At 37.9% G+C, this 25,734-nt stretch overlaps 2 protein-coding genes across 5 annotated transcripts in view; one reads left to right on the top strand and one right to left on the bottom strand.

The window, feature by feature from the left end:
* Positions 1–14,662, top strand: stum (stum, mechanosensory transduction mediator homolog). Of its 3 annotated transcripts, none has more exons than XM_057353805.1 (4): positions 1–279; positions 9,629–9,808; positions 10,296–10,331; positions 12,779–14,662. In XM_057353805.1, exons 1-4 carry the CDS (start codon positions 111–113, stop codon positions 12,811–12,813), a joined length of 420 nt encoding a protein of 139 aa, XP_057209788.1. In that variant the 5' UTR covers positions 1–110; the 3' UTR covers positions 12,814–14,662. The 3 variants fall into 3 exon arrangements, with proteins under 3 accessions (XP_057209788.1, XP_057209789.1, XP_057209790.1); XM_057353806.1 differs by having other exon boundaries at positions 2–279; positions 10,323–10,331; XM_057353807.1 differs by lacking the exon at positions 10,296–10,331 and having other exon boundaries at positions 2–279.
* Positions 14,663–18,441: 3,779 nt separating this feature from the next.
* Positions 18,442–25,734, bottom strand: part of itpkb (inositol-trisphosphate 3-kinase B) — a 35,170-nt gene continuing 27,877 nt past the window's right edge. For both annotated transcript variants that reach the window (XM_057353125.1, XM_057353124.1), the window contains exons 6-8: positions 25,395–25,496; positions 23,408–23,479; positions 18,442–21,639 (exon numbers count right to left, since the gene is read on the bottom strand). In XM_057353125.1, the coding sequence (XP_057209108.1) occupies positions 21,427–21,639; positions 23,408–23,479; positions 25,395–25,496 (387 nt within the window). In that variant the 3' untranslated portion in view covers positions 18,442–21,426. The remainder of the gene's footprint in view (positions 21,640–23,407; positions 23,480–25,394; positions 25,497–25,734) is intronic.

The raw sequence follows: 25,734 nt of genomic DNA, 5'->3' as shown, positions 1-25,734 counted from the left end.
CCTCTACCGTTCACTTCGCGCACTGACTTCAACATCTCACTGCGCCTGAGTGTCCTGTATACACCATAACGAGGATTTTAAGGTTTTCTGTTAGTTTACTTAATTTGAAAATGGACCGGAAAGACACAGAAATGAACGATAAAGGAGTTTCATCTTCTACCAGCGGAGTTGTTGTCCAAGTAAGGGAGAAGAAAGGACCTTTACGCGCTGCCATTCCCTATATGCCTTTTCCAGTAGCTGTCTTCTGCTTGTTTCTCAACACATTTGTGCCCGGACTGGGTGAGTAACCGAGGGCGATCTGCTTTTTGTGCACAACCGAGCCACCTGTGCGAATTAACCGTGTTTATTCTGCATTCTGTATAATATCTTGTATTACGCTACATGTATTGTTTTGTGAGTTGGTCCTAAATGATGTATTTCATCAACAAGTTCTTTTAGTGTGACATTAAAGTAATGTTTTGGCAAAAGGTTACTTTTTATCCTATATACTTTGTGGAGAATACATTCGTTTATACTAACAATCGGGGTTAATGTAGAGTTACGCCACTTTACGCAAGGCTCATTGTATTTGTTTATTCGCGCATTCAGTCGTACATTGATTCATGTGCACTCATGTTTATATTTGTTTTATTTATTACATTTTCAATTGGTGGAATAATACTATCGTTTTGCACAAATCACCGGAGCTCACTTGAAGCGTCTGTACGCGAAAAATCCGCTCAAGTTTCTTGCAGACATTTAGGGTCAAGATACCCAAAGCCGGTTCAGTTCAGCTCGTGCGTAATTGTAGCCACGCATACAACAAACCACACAAACAGTCAAGACAATGTTAATGATGAATAAATGCACCCACTCCATCTGCCCTGATTGATAACTTGACCTTTTCTCCTTCATAGCTGATCTATTCATCCAAGCGTACTATTGTCATGTCAACCCTGATTCTCGATCATAGTTTGACCTTTGGGTCTTCTGTGTTATCTGTTATCTCCTTTCTTCCTTTTACAAGACAGCCTCTCTTCTTAATTGCAAATAGATTGGTCATGATGGAGGTTTCCAAAGCCCAAATGGATTCCTATTTCCTCACAATTATGCTGCTGCAGTTTGACAGCATTAGAAACATTAAATCTAATGACTGTATTGTTTGTACAGTACAGTGCTTTGCTTTCCTGTAGCTCAGTGGTTAGGCGCTAACAACGCCAAGGTCATGGGTTCGATCCCAGGGATTGCACATAATTAGAAACAAAAATGTATAGTATAATGCAATGTAAGTCGCTTAAAGCGTCTGCCAAATGCATAAATGTAAATGTGATATTGAATATTAATCAGAGTCTAATACGCTTGGGGAATTACAACCTTCGGGAAAATGTATATCTTTGAAATATTGAACAGTAGAAGAATCTAACACTATGTTCTTTGGTTATGATCATCAAAGCTGAAATAAAGCAATGAAACTCAAACCTGGTACGCTCCTAATCTGAACCCTTCTAATTCGTGTTATTGTCTGGGTGGTTGAACTGATACCTCTGGGCTCTCCAGTCTTTTATGGATCATAAAGCTCTGTACATCAGATTAGCCTCTCTCTTTTTCACCTCACACCCTGGTGTCATAGATATTTTACCTTTAGGTTTCAGTTTTTGTCTAAGGTGCGAGGTGCTTTGTGTTGCAGAGCTCTAAATCCAAGCACTGACAGTTGCAGTTAGTTTTAACATTTAAATGACAACTGTCGAGCTTGTTACCGCCTCACTCGGCCACTTGTGGCCCTCTCATGTTTGTCAATATTGGTTTCATCCATCAGGATACCCCCACTGGAACCGTGCCTCATGTCATCTAATCTTATAGTCCATTACAGCATAGCTTTTTCATTGGCTCTTATCAAATTTCAGCCAGTCCCTCTGGTCTCTGGAGGACATGGAGTACTTCTGCTGTAGGTCTTGTGAAAGCGATCCGTGGGTCTGCATGCATTTAGTATAAATCAATGCACGCTATTTGTTTGGAGAATTCGCACAGTCTGTTACTTTCTCTTAGAGGTTTAACACACATGCACAATTGTTAAAGATTTTAATAGGATAGCTCTGATCGTTTTGACATGAAAGAATGAGAAATATTATATGTAGAGAGTTCATATTGAAATCTCTAAAATTTAGATCTTTGAATCCAAGCATTTTCCGACAGTTTTTTCCTGAAACTAGGGGCGACACATGCAGTTTCTGGGTCCTTTGTAGGAGAACATTTTGAGAAACTGGAGATTTACGTTACCATTTGCTCCTTATTGAAACAAGAGATACTAAATAAATCTCATATAAAATTCTCTGTCCTGTATGATTGCCTCTCACGTAATGTTGAATTGAAATACCCAAGATGCATTTTAAAGGGGCCATGCAACAGTGTTTCATGCATTCTGACTTATTTACAATGTTAAACATGCTGGCTTCTCATGCTTAACATGGTCAACTTGTCAAAAAACGAGTTGGACGTATGACGTAGTATTTCTGTGCTCGATACACTCCCCCAGCATTCGTATAGGTTTCGGAAAGTTTTTTTTTAACATGAAAATCCGTTTCGTAACAACTTTTCTTAGTCCCTTATTGGGCAATTCTCCCGGAAAAGCACTCCCATGGCAAGGCAGACGAAATAGCCCGCCCACCGCCAACCGACGAGCGAGGAAGACTCGCTTTCCATCAAGATTGGCTGCGCTGTGGGCCTGCAGCTGCAGCTCGTTACTCTTGCGATAGAGAGAGGTCGAGGTGTGTTTGTTTGTTCACGGCATTTCAGTGATATTATGTTGTATAAACGGTGGATATAACGCTGGATTTGGAGATTGTTTGAAACTGATAGATGGCACGGTCCCAGTGCTAAAAGATACCGGACATGAACCGCATGAAGTGAAACTAAGTCATGTCTGTGTTTTGTTGGCAATCGGCGCGTACCTGCATAACGTAAACAACACAAACTTATAGTGAATCAATAGTTATGCAGGGATAATGTATTGCGATGATGTATTGTGTGCTCGTGATTTAGTTCCTCCCCCCGCACACCCCCAGGAGGTCGTATTTTTCCAGAAATAATCGTACAGCTGTATCTATCTTTTATAAATGTGATCAAACTAAAGACTCTTCGAAGATACGAAGTATGCAATACTACTGTATAGGTACTCAAGATTAATATGAGATTGGCAGAAACTGCGTGTGTTATGGCAGCTTTAAGAGCAGAACTGTGCGGAATGGTTTACCCTGCTCATGTCTGCAGCACATTCATTTACACATAAACTAGAGCAGAATATTATGACAAGAGGGCCCATGTTTGGATGGTGATGATAAAATGCCAAGAGCCAAATGGGGCTCACTTTAGCGCACAGACTGCATTCTGGTTGTCAGAGAACGTTACCACCCTAGTTAGTGTACAAGCTGCTCTCTTCACCTTTAATTGCAGATACTTGGCAGGGTATGCACTGTGCGCCAGATGACGTTAGCATTAAATTATGTTAATTTGCATGTGCACCAAATGAGGGTCATGTTTGTGGATTTCATGCCAAAACTAAATGTCTGGTTACACACAGTTGGGCACAAAATTTCCCTTGATTGTAAAGGGGTTCTTCATACAATAGATTCAACAAATATTATAAAGTATGTTATTTAGCCTGGTTAAAGGCATAGTTCACCCAAAAAAATTTTTACTCACCATCTTGTCTTGTATATGACCTGTATATATAAGATATTATGAGAAATGTCGCAGTGGTTTTGTGTCCATACAATGGAAGTCAATGGGGTCCAGTGTTGTTTGGTTATAATCGTTCTTCAAAATATCTTCTGTGTTCTGCAGAGGAAAGTCAGTCACACAGGTTTGGAATGACATGACATGGTGAGTAAATGAACGAATTTCCATTTTTGGGTGAACTTTCCCTTTAAGTAGCCATTTAGTTTAAGGTTCCTTGAACTAAGGTTTGCTTTCTCAACACTGCAAATAATATAAAGTTATATCTTAAACCTGATTTTTGGCTGATGTGATTTTAAGGCCTTGACATTATATGGCACCAAAACTATTTTGACAGTTGGATTCACAGTTTTATCAGTCTTGTACGTTCATCTACATAATGTATTCAGGGACGCTAGAAAATATATTCTGTTTTACTTTAAGACTGTGTCGGCTCTCATATCCAAGAATACAGATCGTTTTTATTACCTTAGAATGAGCTATTTCTATCTACATACACCGTGGGTCCCCTTGCATTGAATTCACCATGTTGTTTCTACGGTAGCCCTAAACGGACAAACTGCTCTAGCGCATTTCATAAAAACATTATCTCCTTCGGCAAAGAAGTGAAAACGTGACGACATCTTTGTCCTTTGTCAGCCACCATAGTGCTTCAAAAAGGAGGGTAGAGGGGTGGAGTGAGCCATTGGTTGCAATTTGCAACCTCACCCAAGATGGTGCTAAATTTCATACACTGGACTGGACCTTTAAGGTCTGTAAATGGTAAAGATTTGCATTTAGTCAAGTTCTGAAATGGAGAGAAATACAGTTTATTGTACTAGTATCATTTGGGTCCATGTGCCCAGAAAAGTCATACCTATTAAAATGCTTAAATTTTTTTATTGAATGTTCAGAACCACACAGATCTAAAACTAAGCTGAAAACATCTTCATAAACAGTCAGATTTAAAGGATTGTTGTAGATTTAAAATGACATGTGCAACTCTCAGTCATAAAGTCGAACGCTTCATGTGGATACTATATCCCAACACTCTTTGAACTGTACCCATGACACTAGCCCTGGTGCTCTTCTTGTTTCCATGACAGCAGATGCTAGCAGAGGGCTGCTTGCCTGTCTGTGGTAAGATTGAAAGAGATAAGCCAGTCCGTGAATTCATTCCAAGGCAGAGCACTTAAAATGGTAAAAAAAGGGAGTATGTGGTTTTAACCGGGCTGAAAAATGAAGCCTGGATTTAATTTCAAATTCCATTAATACATTTTAAAAGCTTCTCTTTGGTCTTCTTTAAAGCCAAGACAGAAATCCTGTGACCGTCACGTAAAGGACTATGTTGTTTAACCTTTGGCCCGTGTGTGAACTCTCTTGTGGATTCAAGCTAATAATAGACTGAATAATTCAAGGCCATGAAGAATGCTGTGATGTAATCGGATGTTTACATCATAATTTCTCATTTTCATCATTTTAACAGTACTTTGCAATGCAAACCAGGAACAAAATTATGCAGTACAGAATTAAAACTAAGGAAAAAAAAACCAAATAAACACTGTAAGAATTAGATTAAATTAAGAATTCTAAGAATTTTGTCTCAAAATTGCAGTAAAAATGGAGAAGCTCAAATTAAAGTTGCATTTATTTTAAAGTACTTTACATTTACGTTTATTCATTTGGCAGACGGTTTTATCCAAAGCGACTTACAAGGAGGAACATTTTGTCAACACGCTAAACAGTACCATTAGTTTACAAGGCCATGCTACTAGGAGGATTAAAGCTGGAGTAAGCAAAGGAGAGAATGAACAACAAGATTTTTTTTTTTAGACAAATAGACAGACAGACAGACAGAGTTTCTTTAGTAAATTGCACATACTGACCACAAACACAAATCGAATTAAGACGGGTGGAGTACTCCTATTTTAGTCGCATTATCGAAGTGCGGAATAGACATGTACACGCCTTAATCGCACTATTACCGGCGCGTAGGAACTTTCACGGCACTTTGCGACAGGTTACACACACGCACGGCAGTGGACAGCCGTTTCGTTTTACGGCAAACAACATGGCTTCAAGCAAGAAAGCACATTTTTGGTCCGAACGGGAAACAAGAAAGATGCCAACAATTCTAGAAAATAAATGAAACACCAAAAACTGTATGTGGTACCATGGCGAAGACGAACTGTTTGTTGATACATGAAATTATGGAGGGAACGTCGAAAGGTATATTCTTAAAGCAACTCATGTAAACACCTTAATCGTAATATTAGCTTACTCAGAATAAGGCAAATAATTCGATTACTGACGTCCATGTAAACGTGGTCACTGAGTTTTTTTGCACGGTATTGCCGTCAGTATGAATGGTTAGTGGATGGATCCCACCATTGCCTTTTTTTAATACTGGGAGCAGTTTATGGTACTAAGTACCATCAAGCATCCCTGACGCAAAGAAAATATTTTCTTATTTATTTAATGTCAATATATTAGCTATTAATCACAATTATCACTGATGCGTTTGATGGCAGCACTTTCTTTTACCAAAACCTTACAGACAGAATGTGGAAAAAGAACTTTTGGTTTGTTACTTTGAGGTATTGAAAAAACCCCGGAAAAAAATCATATTTAATAAAAAAAAAACATTTCATGCAATGTTTATTAGCTACGGATCGGTCTGAGTGAAATCTCTATAAAGGGGTGTTATTGTGAGGAATGGATGTGTGATGAGTAATCTCACAGAAGGGATTGGAACTGCGATGGCTGTAGGCATGAGATTGACTTTGTCATGCCTTTTCACAAGCTGTCTTGGCTCGCAACCTTGTGCTATTATAAATATGGGCCATTGAGCTGTTGTGCAATCTTCAATTTCCGGTGTCTCCGTGCATGTCTTCAAGGCCCACCTTGAGGCTAATCCTTCATCTCTCATGATGTGTCTGCTATACATCAACCTCTTGGGTGCAATTTCATTGCTGTCTGTTGATGCATCATGTTAGATGATTCAATTTCATTGACACCACGAAAACCAGGAACAGTTTTGTCGATCCGGAAGTGTTTAGACTAGGGCTAATAAATGTACTGGGGATCAGTCCTCTTCCTCACCCTTAGGGACGGAGTGAATCGAACCTTATCTCCACCCTCAGCAGCGGAGCAATTCGGACCTTGTTAAAATGTTAAAAGGTGTCGTAAGCAAGACAGAAGAGCTTTGTCTTTTTTTCCACGTCCAACAAATAGTTTGTCATACGTAGTGACTTGAACAAACTCAATCCATTGTGTAATCAACAAGAGAGGCGGCTTGTTAATGATTTCCTGAAAATATTTCCTGAGTGGCGCATCCGAAAGCTCCACCGAGGCTCTCGCTCAGCCTTGTGGGCAGAGAGATAAATGATTTTCCATTCCACGCGGCAACATTGAGGGTCATGACAACTGTTTTTACCAAATGGGTTTATGTCACAAACATGTGTATAAACAACCTAGCGCTTTCAAAACCTGCATTCACACCTGAGACTCTCGCTCTCTTTCTGGTTCTCTTTCTTCCGAGTAAGACAAAGCAGAATAATTAACCTCCTACACTGGCAGTCGGGCACATGTGTGAGAAGCCGAAGAAAATTATAGTCATTGTGAGCCTAATGTGCAGGGGCCGGGGACCCTCTGCCGCTGAACCAGTGTAGCTCTTGTTCATAGGGAGTGTGTGTGCGTGTGTGTGTGTGTGTGTGTGTGTGTGCGTGTGCGTGTGTTAATGTGGTGGGGTAGGGGGTTCTCACATCATGGACTGTAATTAGACTGCTGGGCAATTCCAACGTTATGGACGTGACATTTTGCGTTATGGACGTGACATAAAAATGCTCAGAGAATGAATTTGTTACAAATATATTGAACCATCTGTTTATATTTTACTAAACCCTTGTTGATAGAGTCTAAACATCAAAAAATGTCAGTCTATGAACAAATTTTCTATTTTAAAAAAGGGAAATAAACATGCGTTATGGATGTGACAAAAAAAGGACGTGTTTTTTGGGAGACGATAAACTTTGTAGGATTTCTGTGAAATAAAATGCACAATCCTGAAGCAATAATACCCAATTAATGGAGAAGGGATGCCTCTTTATAGAACATAAAATAGTTATTTTATCTTAATTTTCATGTGTCCATTTATGAGGAATATGTAGCGTTATGGATGTGACAATCCTGAAAATGGCACTTACCTGACTATGAAAAACCATGCACTAAAAATAAAACAAATGCTTTACAAATTTGAAGAGAGATCTCACATGGGTATTTGAACCACCAAATGTTAAAATCTGTGCTGTTACCAAAGTAAAAACTGTTGGTAAAAACTTTATTTTTTCATGGTAAGGTTGATATTTTCACGGAATTGCCCAGCTGCATACATCCAAGGCGTTTCACTTAGGTTTTGTCCATGGTTATACTGCACAAACCAAAACTAAAAGAAAAGTATAGACTGAGTGGGAATGGGTGACCCAGTCTGTGAAGTCATTTGTGATTTACTGTTTTTTTACATAAAAAATTCCACAGACTGGGTCACATCGGCTTCCATTTAAATAAATGTGAATACTGGGAGTAAGCATTCCATCTTATACATTCGTTCTTCACTTCCTTGGTGTCTGTTGTGCTATGACTGCTTTCTTAGAATAATGTTTGTATAAGGGCCATGGGAAAAAGATACTGTGAAATGGATACAAATGATTTTTCCCCTTCTACTTGGAAAGCCCCTTCCAAAAGATAAATGTGAGTTTTTTTCCCAGTTCCTCTCCAAAAGGCAAGCATACCACCAGCCCACACTGTCAACAAATGAAAAGACAGTATCCAGGGCTTTTAAAGTCACCATGAAAGGGAAGTTGCGATTGACCTATTTTCCATATCGTGACGTATATCCGAGTGAAACGGCTTCTGAAATTAGAAAAAATGTAGGGCGGGGGCCGGGCTTTATTTTGCCCATCCCTTTTTGATTGGTTTGTTGTAAGTTGGGCCTGGAGGCAAAGACTTAAAATGCCTGGCCATTGGACAGTGTAGTCCTACCTCTTTTTTGTTGCTTACGTCGTGTGGTGAAGAGTTGTTGAGGGGGAGAGGAGCTTAATGTTTTTGATTAAAGATTATAATCGCAAATGAATTAAAATAATAATAATAATGGTGTGCACGGATAAATCATTTATAATAATCACTGCAACACTGTGTGAAACACATTTTCCTGTTTGATTTCATGGTGACTTTAAGGGGGTTTTCAACTGTCTCTTCTTAGGGAGATTCATTACTTCTGTGAGCTATGATTCTTGGTTTAACTATTGTTCTCCCTATTATAGTATATCTACCATTATAACTGCCTTGAAGTTCACCCGAAAACTAAAAATGGTATATTTTTCACCCTTTTGTTCAAAATTGTCTTCTGTGGAACACAAAAGACATAAGAAAAAATATCTTGTGTACATACAATTGGAAGTCAATTCGGGACCAATGTTTGATTTATTTATTTATTATAAATAATTATTTATTTATATAAATGATAAATTATTATTTTTTTATTGTTATTTTCTCTTTGCTCTGTTTTATGTACATTATGTATATTTAAATCATGCCTGTTTGCCGGTTTATCGTTTTGCATTTGTTAAACATTGTCCATGCATTCAGAGAACATGTTAACATTCTTCACAAGAGTTATCACATCACAAGTATTTCTTTCCGGTCAGTAAGTCATACAAATCAACCAGTCATGTCTGAACACTATTAATCATATCTAGTCAAGCTCTAATATTAATATTTTACATCATAATTATGACTTTGACCATAATGTACTTTATAATTCACAACGTGATTAACGAGTTCATTACAGGCAGTCAGGTCAGGACATATTGCTTGTTTTAAAACATGTAAAAACAAAAGAACCACGTTGACATAGCCTCTCACTGTGCTTTTGTGGCAGGTACGTTCATCTCAGCCTTCACGGTTTTGTGCGGAGCGAGGACAGACCTGCCCGACAGACACATGTGCTGCGTGTTCTGGCTGAACATCGCAGCCGCCTTCATCCAGATCCTCACCGCCATCGTCATGGTGGGCTGGATCATGAGCATATTTTGGGGAATGGACATGGTTATTCTTGCAAGTATGTCTTTAAATTAAGTGACATTGGGATTTACAGTAAGTACACAAACGCGTTTTTGCATAAAAAATCCACGAGACACTATGTACTTGATGTTTCACAAATCCGTGTCTGACAATTTAACATGCGTAGTAAGTGTAAGTGAAGATTACAGGATGCTGTGGGATGTAGGCTACATTGTTCAGGTCCGATTTCGCATCATTCTTGTTCCTGATAATACCATCCCTGCCTTCCAGGGCTGTAGAAGGTGCCAGAATCCTTTGAACAATGACTATTAGAGCAGTCTGCTGGTAGGAGTGGATTGAAAGCGCCACAGTAATTGCTCCGTGTAGGCGGTTAACGCTACTCACAGTATAGTCTATAGTGCTAATGAAACACGGAGATATAGTCTTTCAGCATTCTATGCGTTGTATAACCTGAGATTTTTTGAATTTGCATGTTGCGTTTTACTGATTGATTTATATTTCTAACCATTTATTTATTTATTTTGTTACCTCATGGCGGTTCGGACTGAAAGTCTCTGAAGGTAAGTGAACCTGAGATTTGACTGTGCTGTTAAAACTCATCTTCAGACCTGCCTCAAATAGAACATTTAAAGATGCACCACCAAATACTGGTCACGTACACACTACGGCTATATACGGTCGACACTCCACGTCTGAATGCTTATTTATTTCTGTACACACAATATACATTTACAAAAAAGTTCACTTCAAGTTCAAAAGCTTCTAATTTTAAAGTATACTTGTAGTGAGTACTAGTATACTTGTAAATGTACCATTTCAATTCTACTTGCTAGGTGGAAAGTGCACTAAAATACACTTTAAAAAACTTGTTTAGTACTTTAAGAGGCGGTTTCTCAGACAGCGCTTAAGCCTAGTCCCAGACTACCTTAAATGTTAGAGGTTTCTTGATCAAAAACAACTTACACTGATCTTAAAATATATCAGTGCGATTGTAATGTTTTTTTTTTGTAAAATGACTTAAATATCCTGATTTAAGATAATCCCTGTCCAGGAAACCGCCCCTAAGAAATTTAAGATCTAAGTGTACTCAACTGTGCCATTTTAAGACACCATGAAAATAATGACTAAATACTATATGTTTTGTATATTAACAAATTAATGTGCGAAAAGCACTTGGAAGTGTACTATAAAGTGTATTTTAGTACACTATTTCTTACCTGGGTTTGGACTAAATTGGCTGACATTTTGGTTTAAGTGTACATGTACAACTAAATCTTTCTTCGTAAAGTATTTGAGAAATAATACTTAATTTTGAGTTTTAAAGTGTAACAATAGCACACATTAATAAGCTTTTTTGTAACGTATACAACTTTTAAAAAAATCATCCACGTGATCGATTACAACCACTTTCTTGAACCAAAAAAGATATTACAAAACTCACGCTTAAGTGTGTTATACGCTTAAGTGCGTAACCATCATATTTGTTTTTTTAGCCACAAGACACCAAAAATGTTGCTATGGTTGTCATACATCAGCCATCACAATTTCAGGAGTGACTCCCGTATTCTATACACACAGAACAATACATTTACATAATTCACTCCCACATTTAAATTGATGGCTGTCGCTTGCATAATTTGCGACGTGGCCATTAATGTAATAAAACAATGCATGACATTATCATCAATAGCATCAAAGTATTTGATACAGGTCTGCCGTTCAGTCACTCATCACTACACATGCTGCAAGCTCATTCTGAATCTGATCCATCTCGGACAATGTGCCTCCTGCCATCTGCCAGTCTCCCATCAGTCTGCTTGAGCCACTTTTTGTCTATTAAATGCCAGTAGAGTCATAGCGCTCATTAGAATAGAAGGCCAGCAAAGGCGAGACATCATACGGAGTCTGCCGAGATGCACCACAGCAGAGTCGCACGCTGAGCTCTTTCACAAGATATTTCAGCACCTTGCCTTTGTGGTACGGAAGACAGCTTACGCTTGCCTTAAAACACGCAGCACAATGGTTTGCATGCAAAAGCTTCAGATTTGAAATGTATATTAACCTTATTAAGCTGCAGCTTTAATGCGTTGATTTATTAACATCATTTAATGTTCTAATGTGACGTTTTAAGTTTGTTGGAGTCATTAATCCATTTCCATTCTAAAGCCCACCCTACAGTAAATACTGCAAGATAAAGCCCACATTTAAGTGTTGGTGGAGATTGTTGAGTCTTTGCTATAAAATGCCAACCCCCAGTTAAAGTGATATATGGAGATGACAATATATGAGTCACCGCTCCAGATGGTCGATTGATGTGTCGAGTGAGGCTCACGTCAGGTGGTAGTTGAACATTTCTGCTATTTTCATATTTAGGTCGGTTTAAACATTTCCTCAAGACTTTTTATAGGAAATAAAACCATCATTTAGTACTTAAGATATCTTCTGTAATGTAGGTGCCTTCTTGAAGGTCACGGAAAGTAAATGATCAAGAAATCCCCAAACAAATTGAATAAATTAAACTTTCATATTGAGCTAGTTCTTAAAGGGATAGTTCACCAAAAATAAACAAATCGTCACCATTCATCCTGATTTAAGATGGAAAAACCTTTGATTCTTTTTTCAGTGGAACACAAACGATGATTTTTTGAGAAATGTCGCAGTCATTTTCTGTCCATACAATGGAAGTCAATGGGGACCAGTGTTGTTCGGTTACCAACATTTTATAAAATACCTTTTGTGTTCTGCAGAAGTAATACAAGTTTGGAATGACATGAAGGTAAATAAATGACAGATTTTTAATTTTTGGCTGAACGATCCCTTTAAAGTACTTTGATAAAAGGCACAGGATTCATGGTTCATGGGTTGGCTTTTGAGACTTTATAATCAAAAGGTTGCAATTTACGTCCTGCTATTCAACCACCAGGCTCCGTTTCAGCCATTCAGTTCACCCATTTGGCTTTTATGTACCACCCGTCTTATAAACTCTGTATTGCTCCTCTGTTTACAGGTTACAGGGAGCAGGCCGCCCCCCAGCAGCTCTGATTCCTGCCCTCCAAATCTGGAATGTGCACCTTCTCCCATGCCATCCGGCCAACACATATTGGAGCTTTGAGACGGCACCCACATGGCCTGGGAGATCCAGGGATTTCACATGTTGATTCTCAGTCCAGCTCATGTTATATATATTTATATATATTCAGGTACTGAATGAATTGACCTGACTGCTGAGGGACAGTGGACTGTGAATCTGTTGTGCACATGTGAACTGTCTACCTTACACCTGACAGGGAAAATTCTTTTATTTAATCTTGCTGTGCTCTGTAGTCTTAACATGTATTAAATCGACACAAATACACCTAATAACCTACACATCTGTAAAATGTATGTAAAAGTGCTTTCAAATGTGCAATGTAGCTCAAATAAAGGGAGGCTTAAAGGAATAGTTCACACAAAAATAAAAAAGTACTTCCATATCATTTCAATGTTTTACTGATGAACAACAAAAGCAGCAGTATTTATTAAAGCATAATGTCCGAAATTAAGTTGCTATTTAATTAAAAATAAAGTTAATGGTGACCATGTGTCAACATTTTTAGGCAAAGAGGTTTTAGTAAATAAATTTTCAGTTAATTTCTTGTCCAAACCCATCAAACAGCTTCAGAAATCACTGAATATAATGCAGTATTTCCTATATTTTATGGTGCTTTGGCCTTCTTAAAGCTTCACATCTTTAAAGGAATAGTTCACCCAGAAATGGTCCCCATTGACTTAACCATAGTACATTTTTATTCCTACAATAGAAAGTCAATGGGAACCATTTTTGGATGAACCATTTCTTTGAGAAGGACATGGCCCCCATCCACTTTGAGTGTATGGTAACAAAAATATCTTATGAAAAGTCATACGTTTGAAATAACATTCAGATTTTTTGTCTTAAATTTTCAGTGAACTATTCCTTTTATAACGTATATTTTGCTTCTCACACAACATTTTACTGTGCGAATACAGTACACATTACACAGAATATTTAAATGGTCATGTGCATTACAGTATTTATAGTATTTTAGTGTGCCGTGTTTTTATTACTCAAATCAAGCATTATACATTGTATATTTATCTGTTTGTTTTACAAATCAATGCATTTTTTTGCAGGGATGCATTCTTTACTGTTAATAATTAAAAGAAAAAAATGTACTGGTAATTTTTTTGCCAGGACACATTCATTTTATGAACATTTCAGTTAACACAATGCAATGCGTTGCAAAATACAAGTAAAAAATCTGTACATTGTGCCCTATAGATTTTCTACAGCGTTATTTTTCATCTCTGTTAGTCCTAAAACCCAGAGCCCAACACCCAGACAAATAAACAAGTGTTGTTGAATAGTGGGACAGTTGCCATAGCGACTGCTCACTTTAATTGACTCATGCCTAGGGTATGAAATAACACAATTAGTGAGAGTTATTGTTATTTGACTGGAAAAGGCGCAGTGCAAAGTGCAGAAGTCCAAACATAGCGATTTTAAAATTGATTAATTAACCACCAGTTGTAAATGCAACAAACAAAATATATGATGCTGAATGTGCAAAATATTATGAATTGAATTTATATGGTTTCTTACATTTCTGAGGTCTTAAATTATTTTGAATCTTTGTTTAATATGAATAGATACTAGCTGGTCTCTGCTGTGAATGTATTTGAGGGTTTTTTATGTATACAAAGTGAATTGTACATTTGTGTGCTGTTTAAAAACCATCAGTGTAATTCAGTCCAAAGGCGTAGATTTAGTACAGCCAGACGTATGTTGCTCAGCAGACTTACACAATGAATTGTAACCTGTCACACCTCTGTACATGTCAGAGGCAGCGTCTAATAAATTCTGCTTTTTGAAAGTGACATTTTAGTGAGTGTGTCTTTTTTGTACCGTTTACAGAAACGCTCACAATCCAGGTTCATGACCAAAACTTGTAACATTACACACTCTTGCTAAATAAATGTATTTTTTATCATTGTCATGCTTTTAACTAAAATGACAGTATCTAACCTACCGTACAAACATGAAATAACAAAATCATTCTGAAATAAAGTAACTTTGTTACTCTCTACATTAATTAGAGATTGATGTCTGCAATAACAATACAGTGCTTGAAGGAAGAAAGTGTTTGGCCACAAAGGCTCATTATTGAATACAGAGACGTGACTTCAAGGCTTTTACCCAATTTACTGAAATTAACACAATTCAAATGAGACAAGAGGCAAGACGTCCTCTCTTGGGAAAATAAAAGATGTTTTACAAACATTAAGCGTGAGACATGGTGATCCAAAGGAGAAGCTCTCATGCCATTTTCACAATATTTGTTTTGCTTAGTTTAATCTCTGCTTTGCCATGTGTCAAAAGTGCATTTGGTGAAATTACATCTTTGCTTTAAATGGGACTCAAGGGATCTGTCTTTTTGGATGTCTACAAGCTGCCTAGAAAATCCACCTCTTACTGTAAATCTGTGGATCACATGGAAAAAATGGAAAGGGATGCTGACTTTCCAAATGCCATCGGTCTTACTTTCAAAATTATAGCTTTAAGTGTTAAATACTTGATGTTAATGCTTCATTCAAAATAAGTGGCATTGTGCGTGTTATGCAAGTTTACTTTGATTTTTAGTAACGATCGAGTCATTGTCCATGTCTTTTTAATTAAAAATATTTAAATGTTACAATAATTTATAGTGGTACTGTAGTTCAAGCAGTTAATTTGTAGTTTAATTTTAAAATCTGCCATCATTTATGGTTTTATTGCAGCTTTTATCACACAAAAACGTTTTGAATGTAGGATTATGTCCGACTCTGTTTTTAGATCGTAACGGTTTGTCTCTTTTCCCAAATAAGGCTGGATTTTTGTGCTGTTGAGTGTTTTTATTATCTTAAGCCTTTACAATGCATTCCTCTGATTCTCACTGGTTTTTCTCATCTCTCATGATAAACCCAAGCAGAGGCACCATGAATAGTTGCAGTAACCATTTAATATAATATCTTCATATGTGAATAACCGTGCTTAGTTCATGTGTTTGGTTTTATACGCCAAACAAACTACTGTACCACAAAGAGTCGTGACCACGGTCACTGGGTTTGTTTACAACAGAAAGGAGAAGGGTAAATAAAGGGCTTGAGGTCTAAACCTGAAATATACACGGCATCTTCAATCACTTTGTGTCCATATACAGACAAGAGACCCGCTCTGGTGCCAGCACCCACCCCCAAAAAGGGTGTCAAACTTAAATGACCATCCGAGTACACGGACACTAGACTTATCTAACACTTGAAAAAAAGAAAATCTCCACTTTTAAAGTTTCGTGCATCATGGTTGCTAGCTGTGACATTAAAGTTTTAAATGTTTACATTTAATTTAAACCCTTGGAGAGGTGCAAGTCAAACATCCTTTGTCAGTGTCTTTGGAGTATTTTGGCATACATCAAACGGAATTGCTAACCAGTCTGACCAGACAAGTCATATTCCCTTCAAATTCCCAGTCTAGCTAAACACTAGATGCGTGTTCCGTGGGGAGATTTTTATCTCTCGGTTATGGAGCCACCAGATGGCGCTCTAATACAGCACCACTTTGACCAGCTAGCTACACCATAAAACAAACGTGTACGTTCTCATTTGTAAACTGCAACCACCTCCTACATCTCAATCCCCATTTCCTTCGTGGAAAAATAAATAAAACATAATACAAAATAATGACAACTACAGGACAATGAGCCTTAATGCGCCAGTTTAACAGACCCTCTGTTTACCTGAACACAGCATCCAGGTGGCTTTTAACACTTTGCTCCTAATTAATCCCAGCTGGTGATCATTAGTTGTGATAATTGTAGACGAACTCTCAATGGTCTATAATGAGAAAGGGGTGTGTTCAAACAAAGGCAATTGAGCGTTTCTGTTTGTCCACAGGGTGCGCCCATAGTATCTAACGTTTGCCCTAACAATTATATTTCGATCAACTAAAAAAGAATTGTTAAACACATAAAGTTGCTTTGATTACAATATTGTTTATATTGCTTTTATATTTTGATTCATTTAAGCGGCGCTGGGCCGGGTGCGCGCTGACGTGTTCAAGCGCGAGCCTCGACTCTTAATTGTTCCCTTCTGTTTAACTATTCAAAAAGTTAAATTAATGGCCAAATAATAATCATTTAAACATTTTGTCACTACAGTTATTTTGATGTTGTATGTCACGCTTCAGAAAGAAGAAAAGCAGATCCCAGGCTGCTGCTGAAGAATTCAAAAGATGCAATTCCCACCAGCTGCTCGTGTCTGTATGACGTCACGAACCGTAACAATTGGGGTCATACATACAGTATGACAGTTTTACTGGAGCAAGTTGTCACTATATGAAATAATACTATAGAATATTACCGTTTATTAACACATAGGGGCCTGCCCGTTATGTCAGCCTCCATACCATGTCCATTTTGATTTAAACCATCAGATGGATACTGATCTTCAAATTAAATGTGCTTTGTCTATACATGATTAATCTCTGATCCTAAATCCTAAATCTGATCCTGAATGTTTTAATAGTAGGCTATTCACAGCCTCCTCATACAGCAACCAAAAACTTATCTCACTGAATTATGACTCAAGGTTTGCCCATGTCTTATGATCCTATTCATAGACGATCATTTGTCAGTTTGACCTTTTTTCATCCTGAGCTCTGCCTGTTCCTCTCAGCTGAGGTTTGATCTATAACTCAAAGTATTTTTACTGTTTCTGACGCCAGTGCTCGGTCACACACTTTATTTTTCGTCTTTAGATCCTTTTATTAGTATGGGTGTGTGTGAGGCTTCTTGACTTCTTGACTCTTGAACATGGCCTCACTCCAAGCTGACTGCTCCCCGGGCTAATATTTCGGCATCCCAACGCCAGCACTGTGACTCGGTCCAAGTATGACTAAATAAGGAAGTCCAGTTTATTCAAGAGAAACTGAAAATTGAGCTGCTTAACCTTCACAATTTAAGCTATCAGATAAAAATAACTAGTTTGTGCACTACCCACACCAAAGACAATCTGATCATGGATGATAAAAAAACATGTAACCACGACAGAGAATACTGATATAAATTATTGTTTAGATCTTTATCTCAAATGTTTTAGAGTAAGAATGTGATAGAATAAGTGATGTATTTTTCGTACTTTGAGGAAATGAATAAAACAGTTTTGCATAGTTTTGAATAGACTTTAAACTACAGTGAATTTATTTATTTATTATTATTTACTTTATTGCTAACAAATGTCATTGACATTTATCAATGTTACCCAAATCCACAAAGAGTGCATTTGGGGTATATCATGTTTTGGATAGGTCCAAGGCATAAAAACTTTTTTCCTAAAATATACTTAATGTCTGTTCAGTCTTATTTTATTAGGTAATTCACATGAAAAAAATAGTTTAATTTATAGGAAAGGGGAAGAGGCCAAAAACAGTCACTGCGACTATAAGCATTATGTTTACTATGGAATGAAAGTAATGACATCTTTCTATCTTTTTCTTATTTTTTGCATTCATATTTATGACATCTAGATCAAAGGAGCAATTTGATGTTATGTAAACGTCCTCGTACCAAACAGGACCCAGGCCTTGACCATCAACTCATTGCAACAAAACAAATCCGACTGGTTTCAGAGATTTATTTGTCCCAAAGAGAAAGAACAGGCTCTGAAAACATTTGCACATTTTTACACAGCAACATGAGCTTAGCTTACATTACAGTGAACCACTACATCACCAAAGTATGAGAGGTACAGCCGAACAAACATGAAAAATAAAACAATGCAGCTACATTTAGTGTTCTTGTGCAAAATGTAACAAAAAACAATATATAAATATGAGTATGCGTATGACACCTTTAGAGGTCCCCGTAATTTTGACTTCACACAAAAAGGGCATGAAATGTAAAATGTGTAGGGCAGGAACTTGGTCAGTTTAGTTTGTTCTTTGTAATACAAGAATCACACCAGCAGGGGGAGACCTATTCCCATTTCTTTGGACAAGTTTAGTTTGCAGAATGGACAAAACTGAAATAACTGGAGATTGTGTATTTATTATACTGCACAATTTTTGCTATGATGCTTTTAACTTTATTCACAGGGTGCGTAATTCATTGTTCTTCCACTGTAGTAGGCTACCACACAAACTCTCGCCATCGAGTTTTTGATTGACATTTCTCCGAACAAATATTTCAGTGACATCTGTCAGGCCTGTTAAAGCTAATCTTAAGGCTTCATATACCAAACAGTTCTACATTTTCCTCTCTCCGTTTTCAATCTGTGTTTGGGGAACTACAGCACAAGGCTTTGAGAAAAGGTTCTCAGTTCCTTCGTCAATCGTAAAAGGCCATTTATTAGACAACAGCACATCTCTCATACTGAGTAAAGCATGGGTACAAATGAGGAACCCTATGATGATGTACTCTGAGACCTCTCAATGACCTCTTTACCCTTGGTCATTAACAAGATTCACGCTGACGTATCAAATAGTACGTCCGCCATATGCGTTCCTCACCCGGGGCTACATCAACAATGATAAATCACCGTTTGCGTTTATTCTGCTGTCAGGTCTGGTTTCCATAACTGACCAACAAATTAGTTTTTATCTCCAGCAATATTTTGTTTGGAGCATATCTCTGTGTCTGGGGGTATGCAGAGATGGGGCATTTGCATGGCAAATAGGCATGCAAACAACAATCAAACCTTCAAAAATGACGCGTTCTTAAGAGGTGTGAGCGAGCGTACGAAGGCACTGCGACCTCAGGCGCTTGTCAATGGAAGAACAATATTTCTCAAGCTTCTCATAACAACAGGAATGTTTAAAACTGCGTGGAATAGTTGACATGTTTTGGATCAACATATGTGTACAATAAGGTTACGATCTGTAGCTCCTTGAGCTCCAAAAAAGTCATTGGGCTCACCACCTGCCATTTACAGCCCTTAAGGATTCTTACAGACAAACACCAGTCAAGATATGTCATCTTAAAAACAGACCACAAACTGGTAGTGTCAGACACTTACATCATCGTCTGTATTTCTGCTATGCCCTTCCTGAGAATAACCTTGGTGCTTTGATTCACTGTTTTTGGGCACACTGGATTATGAAGGAATGTCAATATGATGAATTTGTTTAGCATGAAAGCATAGAGTAAGACCATTCACCGCATGGATCCTTTCATTTGTTCTACTACAGGCATCTAGTAAAATGACACACAACACTACTTAACTTAAAACTGGTTAGAAACTTGCAAGTATAAATATCTAAATAGGATCTAGTGGTGGATTAGAGAGTAGGCTAGTTTTAAAACTTGTTATAAAATTTAGATTTTTTTTCAAATAAAAATGGTGGCTGGGTGTAAAAAAGACATTTTCTGAGCATGTGCAACATCTCCAAAACATGTTAAGATTACCAGTAAAACTTACAATTGTGCTCACAAGTTTACATATTTCTTGCCAATTCTGCTTATGTTAAAAAATAATAGATCTACTTTTTTTGTACTGCATGGAAAGTCACATAACAGATATCAAAGTACATTCAACAAGACAAAATACTAAATAAAATGTTCACCGATTATCCTAATAGTTAAACTCAGGTAAAACAATAGTGCACTAAAATACACTTATTTAATTACACTTTCAAGTGTACTCTATTAATCTTGTATTTAATATACTAAAAACATAGCTTTCTATTCATGGAGTCTTAAAATAGCACAGCTGTTAAAAAGACTAATAATTTGTATTTTAGGTACAAAATTACTCCAAAATAGAGCACTTTAAATACCTTTAAGTGTATTTTAGTGCACTTTTTTCACCTGGCAACAGTTAACCTTTGTGTTCTTACGTAGGGCTGTCAAACGATGCGATGCGAATCTGGATGCGATTAATCGTTTGACAGCCCCATAATATTGTCTGTAGTGGCACATCATTTGCTCAGTGATGTTGAACATGCAGAGCATGCTGGGAAATCATAGCCCAGAACAAACCAGTGGCAAGTAAACTAAAGGCTACAAATAGTCATCGCTCTGGGAGGTAAAAGAAACAAAAGCACGTAAACAGCATACATTGTTCATTCACTTAGCTACTGTTTTGTCTTCTGGAATCTACAGATATCCGTCACGTAGAGCTTATATTTACAAAGAACTTTCCCACAGCAGTACTAAAAAAGCTCAATTTTCAGGATCCCACTTATCAATAATATAAAAGATTCTGCAAGCGCATGTCAACGTCTGTGTAAACCAAAGAGCGCAAGTGCAACCGTAAGTACTCGACATTATTCCATAACACTAACAAAAGAACTGGCATAAAAGGTGGATGAGAGGGAAAAACGGACTGCGACTTTAAAAATCCACCTGTCTGTTAAAGCATCAAGCTGCAAAGATTCTATTCACACACATCCTGAGCTAAAACACTGGCTTTTACACTACATATGTACAGCATCTACAAGTTTACAAACATACACGCTCATTAAAGGCCACTGCGGCGTTTTCGTTTTCAATTTTACAGTTTGCTTTTTTGGTAAGATCGGTTAGGATAGCTTTAGGGTAACCCAGCGAGGTGTGGAACTGTAGTGCGGGCGACCCGCCCCGAGGGCAGGCAGAGAAGATGAAATCTCTAGTCGGGATTAGTAGCAAGCATGGAGATCACAATGTCTATGAGGTGGTCCAGGCCGTAGAGGTAGCCGTCTTCTCTGTTACCCTCCACCCAGGTCGCCCTGTGGCACAGCTCCTGGCCATCCGGCAACGGAGTGGTCTTGCCGAAATCGATCATCCATATTCTTGCCTGTTCCCGTTTGTCGTGAACGAATAGGAGAGAGCTGCCGATCACCTGAGCGAGAGAGAGAGGCGGAGTTATAAACGCATGCCGTGCACAATAGATGTAAATATCTTGTTTTACGTTGATATTTGTGCAGCAAACATACGATGGCTCTTTAAACAGACGGTTGCAAAGAACTGTGCTGTTTTGTCCACAGTAAAGTTTGCTTTTGTTATATGTGAATGTGAATATACAACACTGTGTTTGCAAAGTCTGTTTTAGCTCCTTTTATTGACACACTTGTGGAGTGTGAAGTGTATCAAGTGTATTTGTCTTCTTTATAATACTTAAAACACTAATAAAGGTTGTGGCGAGCTTTGCACATAACAGAGCTGCTGTTTTAGCTTAAAGTTCTCCTCAGACGAGCACTTTCAACAAGTTGGTATGATTTATTAGGGTCTTCATGAAATGTATGGAACATATTCTGCTTAAAAACACTCGATGGCTGTGTAAACGAAACCCTTTTTGCCTCGTCAAAACAGCTATGCTCACAGCAACCCGTTTTGGTGCATGTCTCTTTAAATGATAATGAGTTACAGCGCACACCCCCCCCCCCCTTCCGTCCGGCATGTCAACACAACACACGTGTAGTGGCAATGGTTTAGCTAAATTATATTTCCTGAATTCCTCTGCGGTTCGTTTCGTCTTAAACGTCTCAAATCATTCGTCCGGAGACAAAAAAAATCAGTCACAGCAAACAGCGCATCCTAATGCGCTTACCTTGTGTATGCTTACCTAAAATCCACGGAATCCACTGCAGATCTCAGCGGAATTACATGGATTTTAGCGCTTGTCACACAACGTGAGAGCTAGTTTGCTGTGATAGATTTTTCAGCCTAAGCACGAATGATTTGAGACGTTTAAAACGAAACTAACCCCAGTGTTCGCCCCTGTTCATTAGCAGCTTGCCGCAGCTAAACATATTAATGCACATAGTGTATTAACATACAGTACATACAGCTAAACTCCAAGTGTCCGTCTGCACTTATATACAGTAAGTTTAACACTGGCTTTGAATGTTCTATTTAGCCCGTGACTGACTTAGCTCCCTTCGCTATCATATGCTAATGTTATCCTCCTATATATACGGTACATTCACGTCAATTCAGACTGTTGATAAATATTACTTACATCAGCTAATCCTGCTTGTAATCCTTTTTCAACCTGTCCCAGGTTGAAAAAGCATTCCGGTTTGAAGTGATTCGCACAAACAAGCAGGTTTTTACTTATGGTTTCTGATGGATTTCCACTAAAAATAAAATAAATCCACTCCTGTCTCTTCCTAGGTTTGGACTCTGTGCAGCGACTACATTGCATGTTGTCCATGAACTTTAGCCATGGCGTCATGTACACCGCTGTCGCTTGTGAAAACAACAATGGCGGAGCGCGGTGGGTGGAACCGTGTAGATTAAGGGGCGGTAACATTCTAATAAAATCCGCTTTGGACGTCACAATCGGAGCGAAATCTGAACGGCTCGATTTCTCACATGCTTGCAGGGAAAGGCACACCAAAAAAAACCTTACTGGGTTCTTATTTTTCTCGTTTTCTGGGTTGCTAGATGCACCGGGGACCCGATTATAGCACTTAAACACCGAAAAAGTGGGGTTTTCATCTGATGTCTCCTTTAAGGCATTAGATGTTTAAAAGCTGATCTTTTCATAGATGCTGTCATGTATTCATTTCCCACACCTTCATAAATGCTATTACGGTTTATCACATGGGGGCGGTGCAAGGAAGCATTTTGTATGTGTGTCTAAGAATAATAAAGAACAGGTTTACCTCGTGTGTTTTGAAAAACGGTGAAACCTCCAAGGTGTCTCTGATCTCATTTAGGCGGTTCAGATAGGAATTCTGTAGGGTAAAAGACAAAAATAATTAAAAAATAATATTTACATTTAAAATGATAAGTGTCATAAAACTCATGTTTTATGAGTAAGGATATGTGTCCACCGAAGCATTTTTTATGTGGCTGAAATCTAAAAACGTAGGCTGTGGGTGTTTGACAGGTTTTTTTAGCAGTGGCGCTTTGGTTGCCATGATACAGAAATTCCGTGTGGTACCAATATCTGATTTCAAAGATACTTTGTTTAATCAACAAATATTAATATTGTGGTGGCCGGGGATATCCGGTACAAACACAGATACTCGTAGGTAGAAATATTAGCTTCTGCGTTTGTTTTTCAGTTGTTGTACAGATATACGATCAAGCAAGATGTGGTGGTTGGTTGTTGTTGTATTTGTTCCGCCCCTCCTGCAATGTGATTAAACCAGAGGTGGACGATATTTTTTGTTTTAAACATTTGTTTAGTGTCTGTACTTTCTCAGAATGTATTTACTTTGGAAAAATGTTACTTCACTACATTATAAAGCATATATACTCTTTTACTCCACTACATTTCATGAATATATCACTGCTGTCCTTCTGAAACCTTGTATCTCCAAATTTCATGATTTTTATATTTTGCCATAAATCATCATTATTAGTCAACTGTTATGTTTGTCACTGGGCTTTGCACATTTCTAACCAATAAAAAACCATTTAAAAAGTGCTTGTCCACTCTGACAACACAGTATTTTATCATTTAAAAACCGCAGTGTTTTTTTTCCATTTGCTGAAAAACTGTGAATTTGGACAGCCAAGGTTTCAGAAGGACAGTGACGACATGTAGTCTTTCTACGTTGAATGCATTAAAATTCTAGTACTTCGTTTTATTCAAGTATTTTTAAAGTAAGAAAGTACTACATTTTTAATTTACTTAAGGTTAAAAACATGTAGTTATGAAATGTAGTGGAGTAAAATGCATGATATATGCTTTATAATGTAAAGGTAAAATTGTTCCGAAGTAAAAACAATGAAAAAGCACTGTACTGTACAGATACTTGAACAATGCACAATTCTGTTTTTAATTCATGGCGACAAACAAAAGTGGATAGAAAAACCTTGTAAAATCAGTGCAAACAAACAAAATTCCAATGCAAACAACTGAAAAATGACGTTGACCTCAGAAGAAAGCCTTAGTGGACATTTATGTTACATGTTAAACGTGTAGGACTGTGGTCCTGTGAAACGCAACATTTCATTCCTTTTGTATGTTTCCACACACAGCAAAATGACACTAAAGCTCTTGAACTTGAGGATGTTGTTTATACACCGACTATTGAAACACAAGCTTGTTTATCTGTTAGATGTAAAGCACAGTCATCAGATGAATCAGAACTTGTAAGTGAATCAGGATGCACGTAAAGTTCCAGGACACACGGTGGACAAACATGGTGTTACTGTTAAATAAATAGAGACTTAATTGGAAGCCAAGGACAAAGTTCTTCGGAACTGTTTGCCAAAAGGGCTTAACACTGAGGAAACACCCAAACTGAAGGGAACCCTGCCATGCCATACACCTTCATTTCATATACAGCAAGTCAATTCCCCGAGCACAAGTACACAAAGATTGACGTGAGTCAGCCTGTTGCATCATGCAAAGCGTGTGTATTTGCATGTGTGAATTTCTGGGCAATATAATGGTGCATGTGCTTTAAAAGTGGCTTTCCCTGACAAACACAGTTGCAGGTGGGCTTTCTCTGGGTTTCAAACATCTACAATGCTAAAAGGCTGCACCGCACAAAGGAAACCCCAAGTTTCACAAACCACCCTGGGGGGCGGCGGGGGGGCCAAGAGTTCTGCTCCACCTGTTGCTGCTTCCCCTCTGTCGACCACAGAGGAGCTTCATATGGGCCGTAAAGCACAAATACTTGAACATGAACTTACCAGGATGTTCTTGTTTCCTTTGACAAACTCCTGGAAGGCTTCGGTCAATTGTTCCCTCGTCTTGGTCTTTTTGAAGTCCCTCTTTACTGTACCGTCCTCTTTCTGTATAGGGATAAGGGGAATTGTGGGGGGTCAAACCAGAACGGGAAAATAAAAGCACCAATACTGACTTCACAACAAGGTGCAAGTTACAAGAAATCAGACATAAAGTCTTAATTTTCAACCAGTATTTATGTCTTAGTTTCAGAGTTACTTTTTTTTTGTTTTTAGTTATTAAAAAGAGTGTTTTAAATAGGCTTTTATTCTTATACTTTTTGTTTTCAAGCTCATTTTAGTTTAA

This window comes from Triplophysa rosa, linkage group LG15 (genome assembly GCF_024868665.1).
Source record: "Triplophysa rosa linkage group LG15, Trosa_1v2, whole genome shotgun sequence".
Classification (NCBI taxonomy): Eukaryota; Metazoa; Chordata; class Actinopteri; order Cypriniformes; family Nemacheilidae; genus Triplophysa; species Triplophysa rosa.
This window is presented reverse-complemented; position numbering and strand designations above follow the sequence as displayed.

Excerpts from the sequence above, each read along its gene's own strand:
- stum (XM_057353805.1), top strand. The coding sequence starts at position 111 with ATGGACCGGAAAGACACAGAAATGAACGATAAAGGAGTTTCATCTTCT. Across the intron at positions 9,809-10,295 it reads GGACATGGTTATTCTTGCAA|TTACCTCATGGCGGTTCGGA; the intron begins GTATGTCTTTAA and ends TTATTTATTTTG. Across the intron at positions 10,332-12,778 it reads CGGACTGAAAGTCTCTGAAG|GTTACAGGGAGCAGGCCGCC; the intron begins GTAAGTGAACCT and ends CTCTGTTTACAG.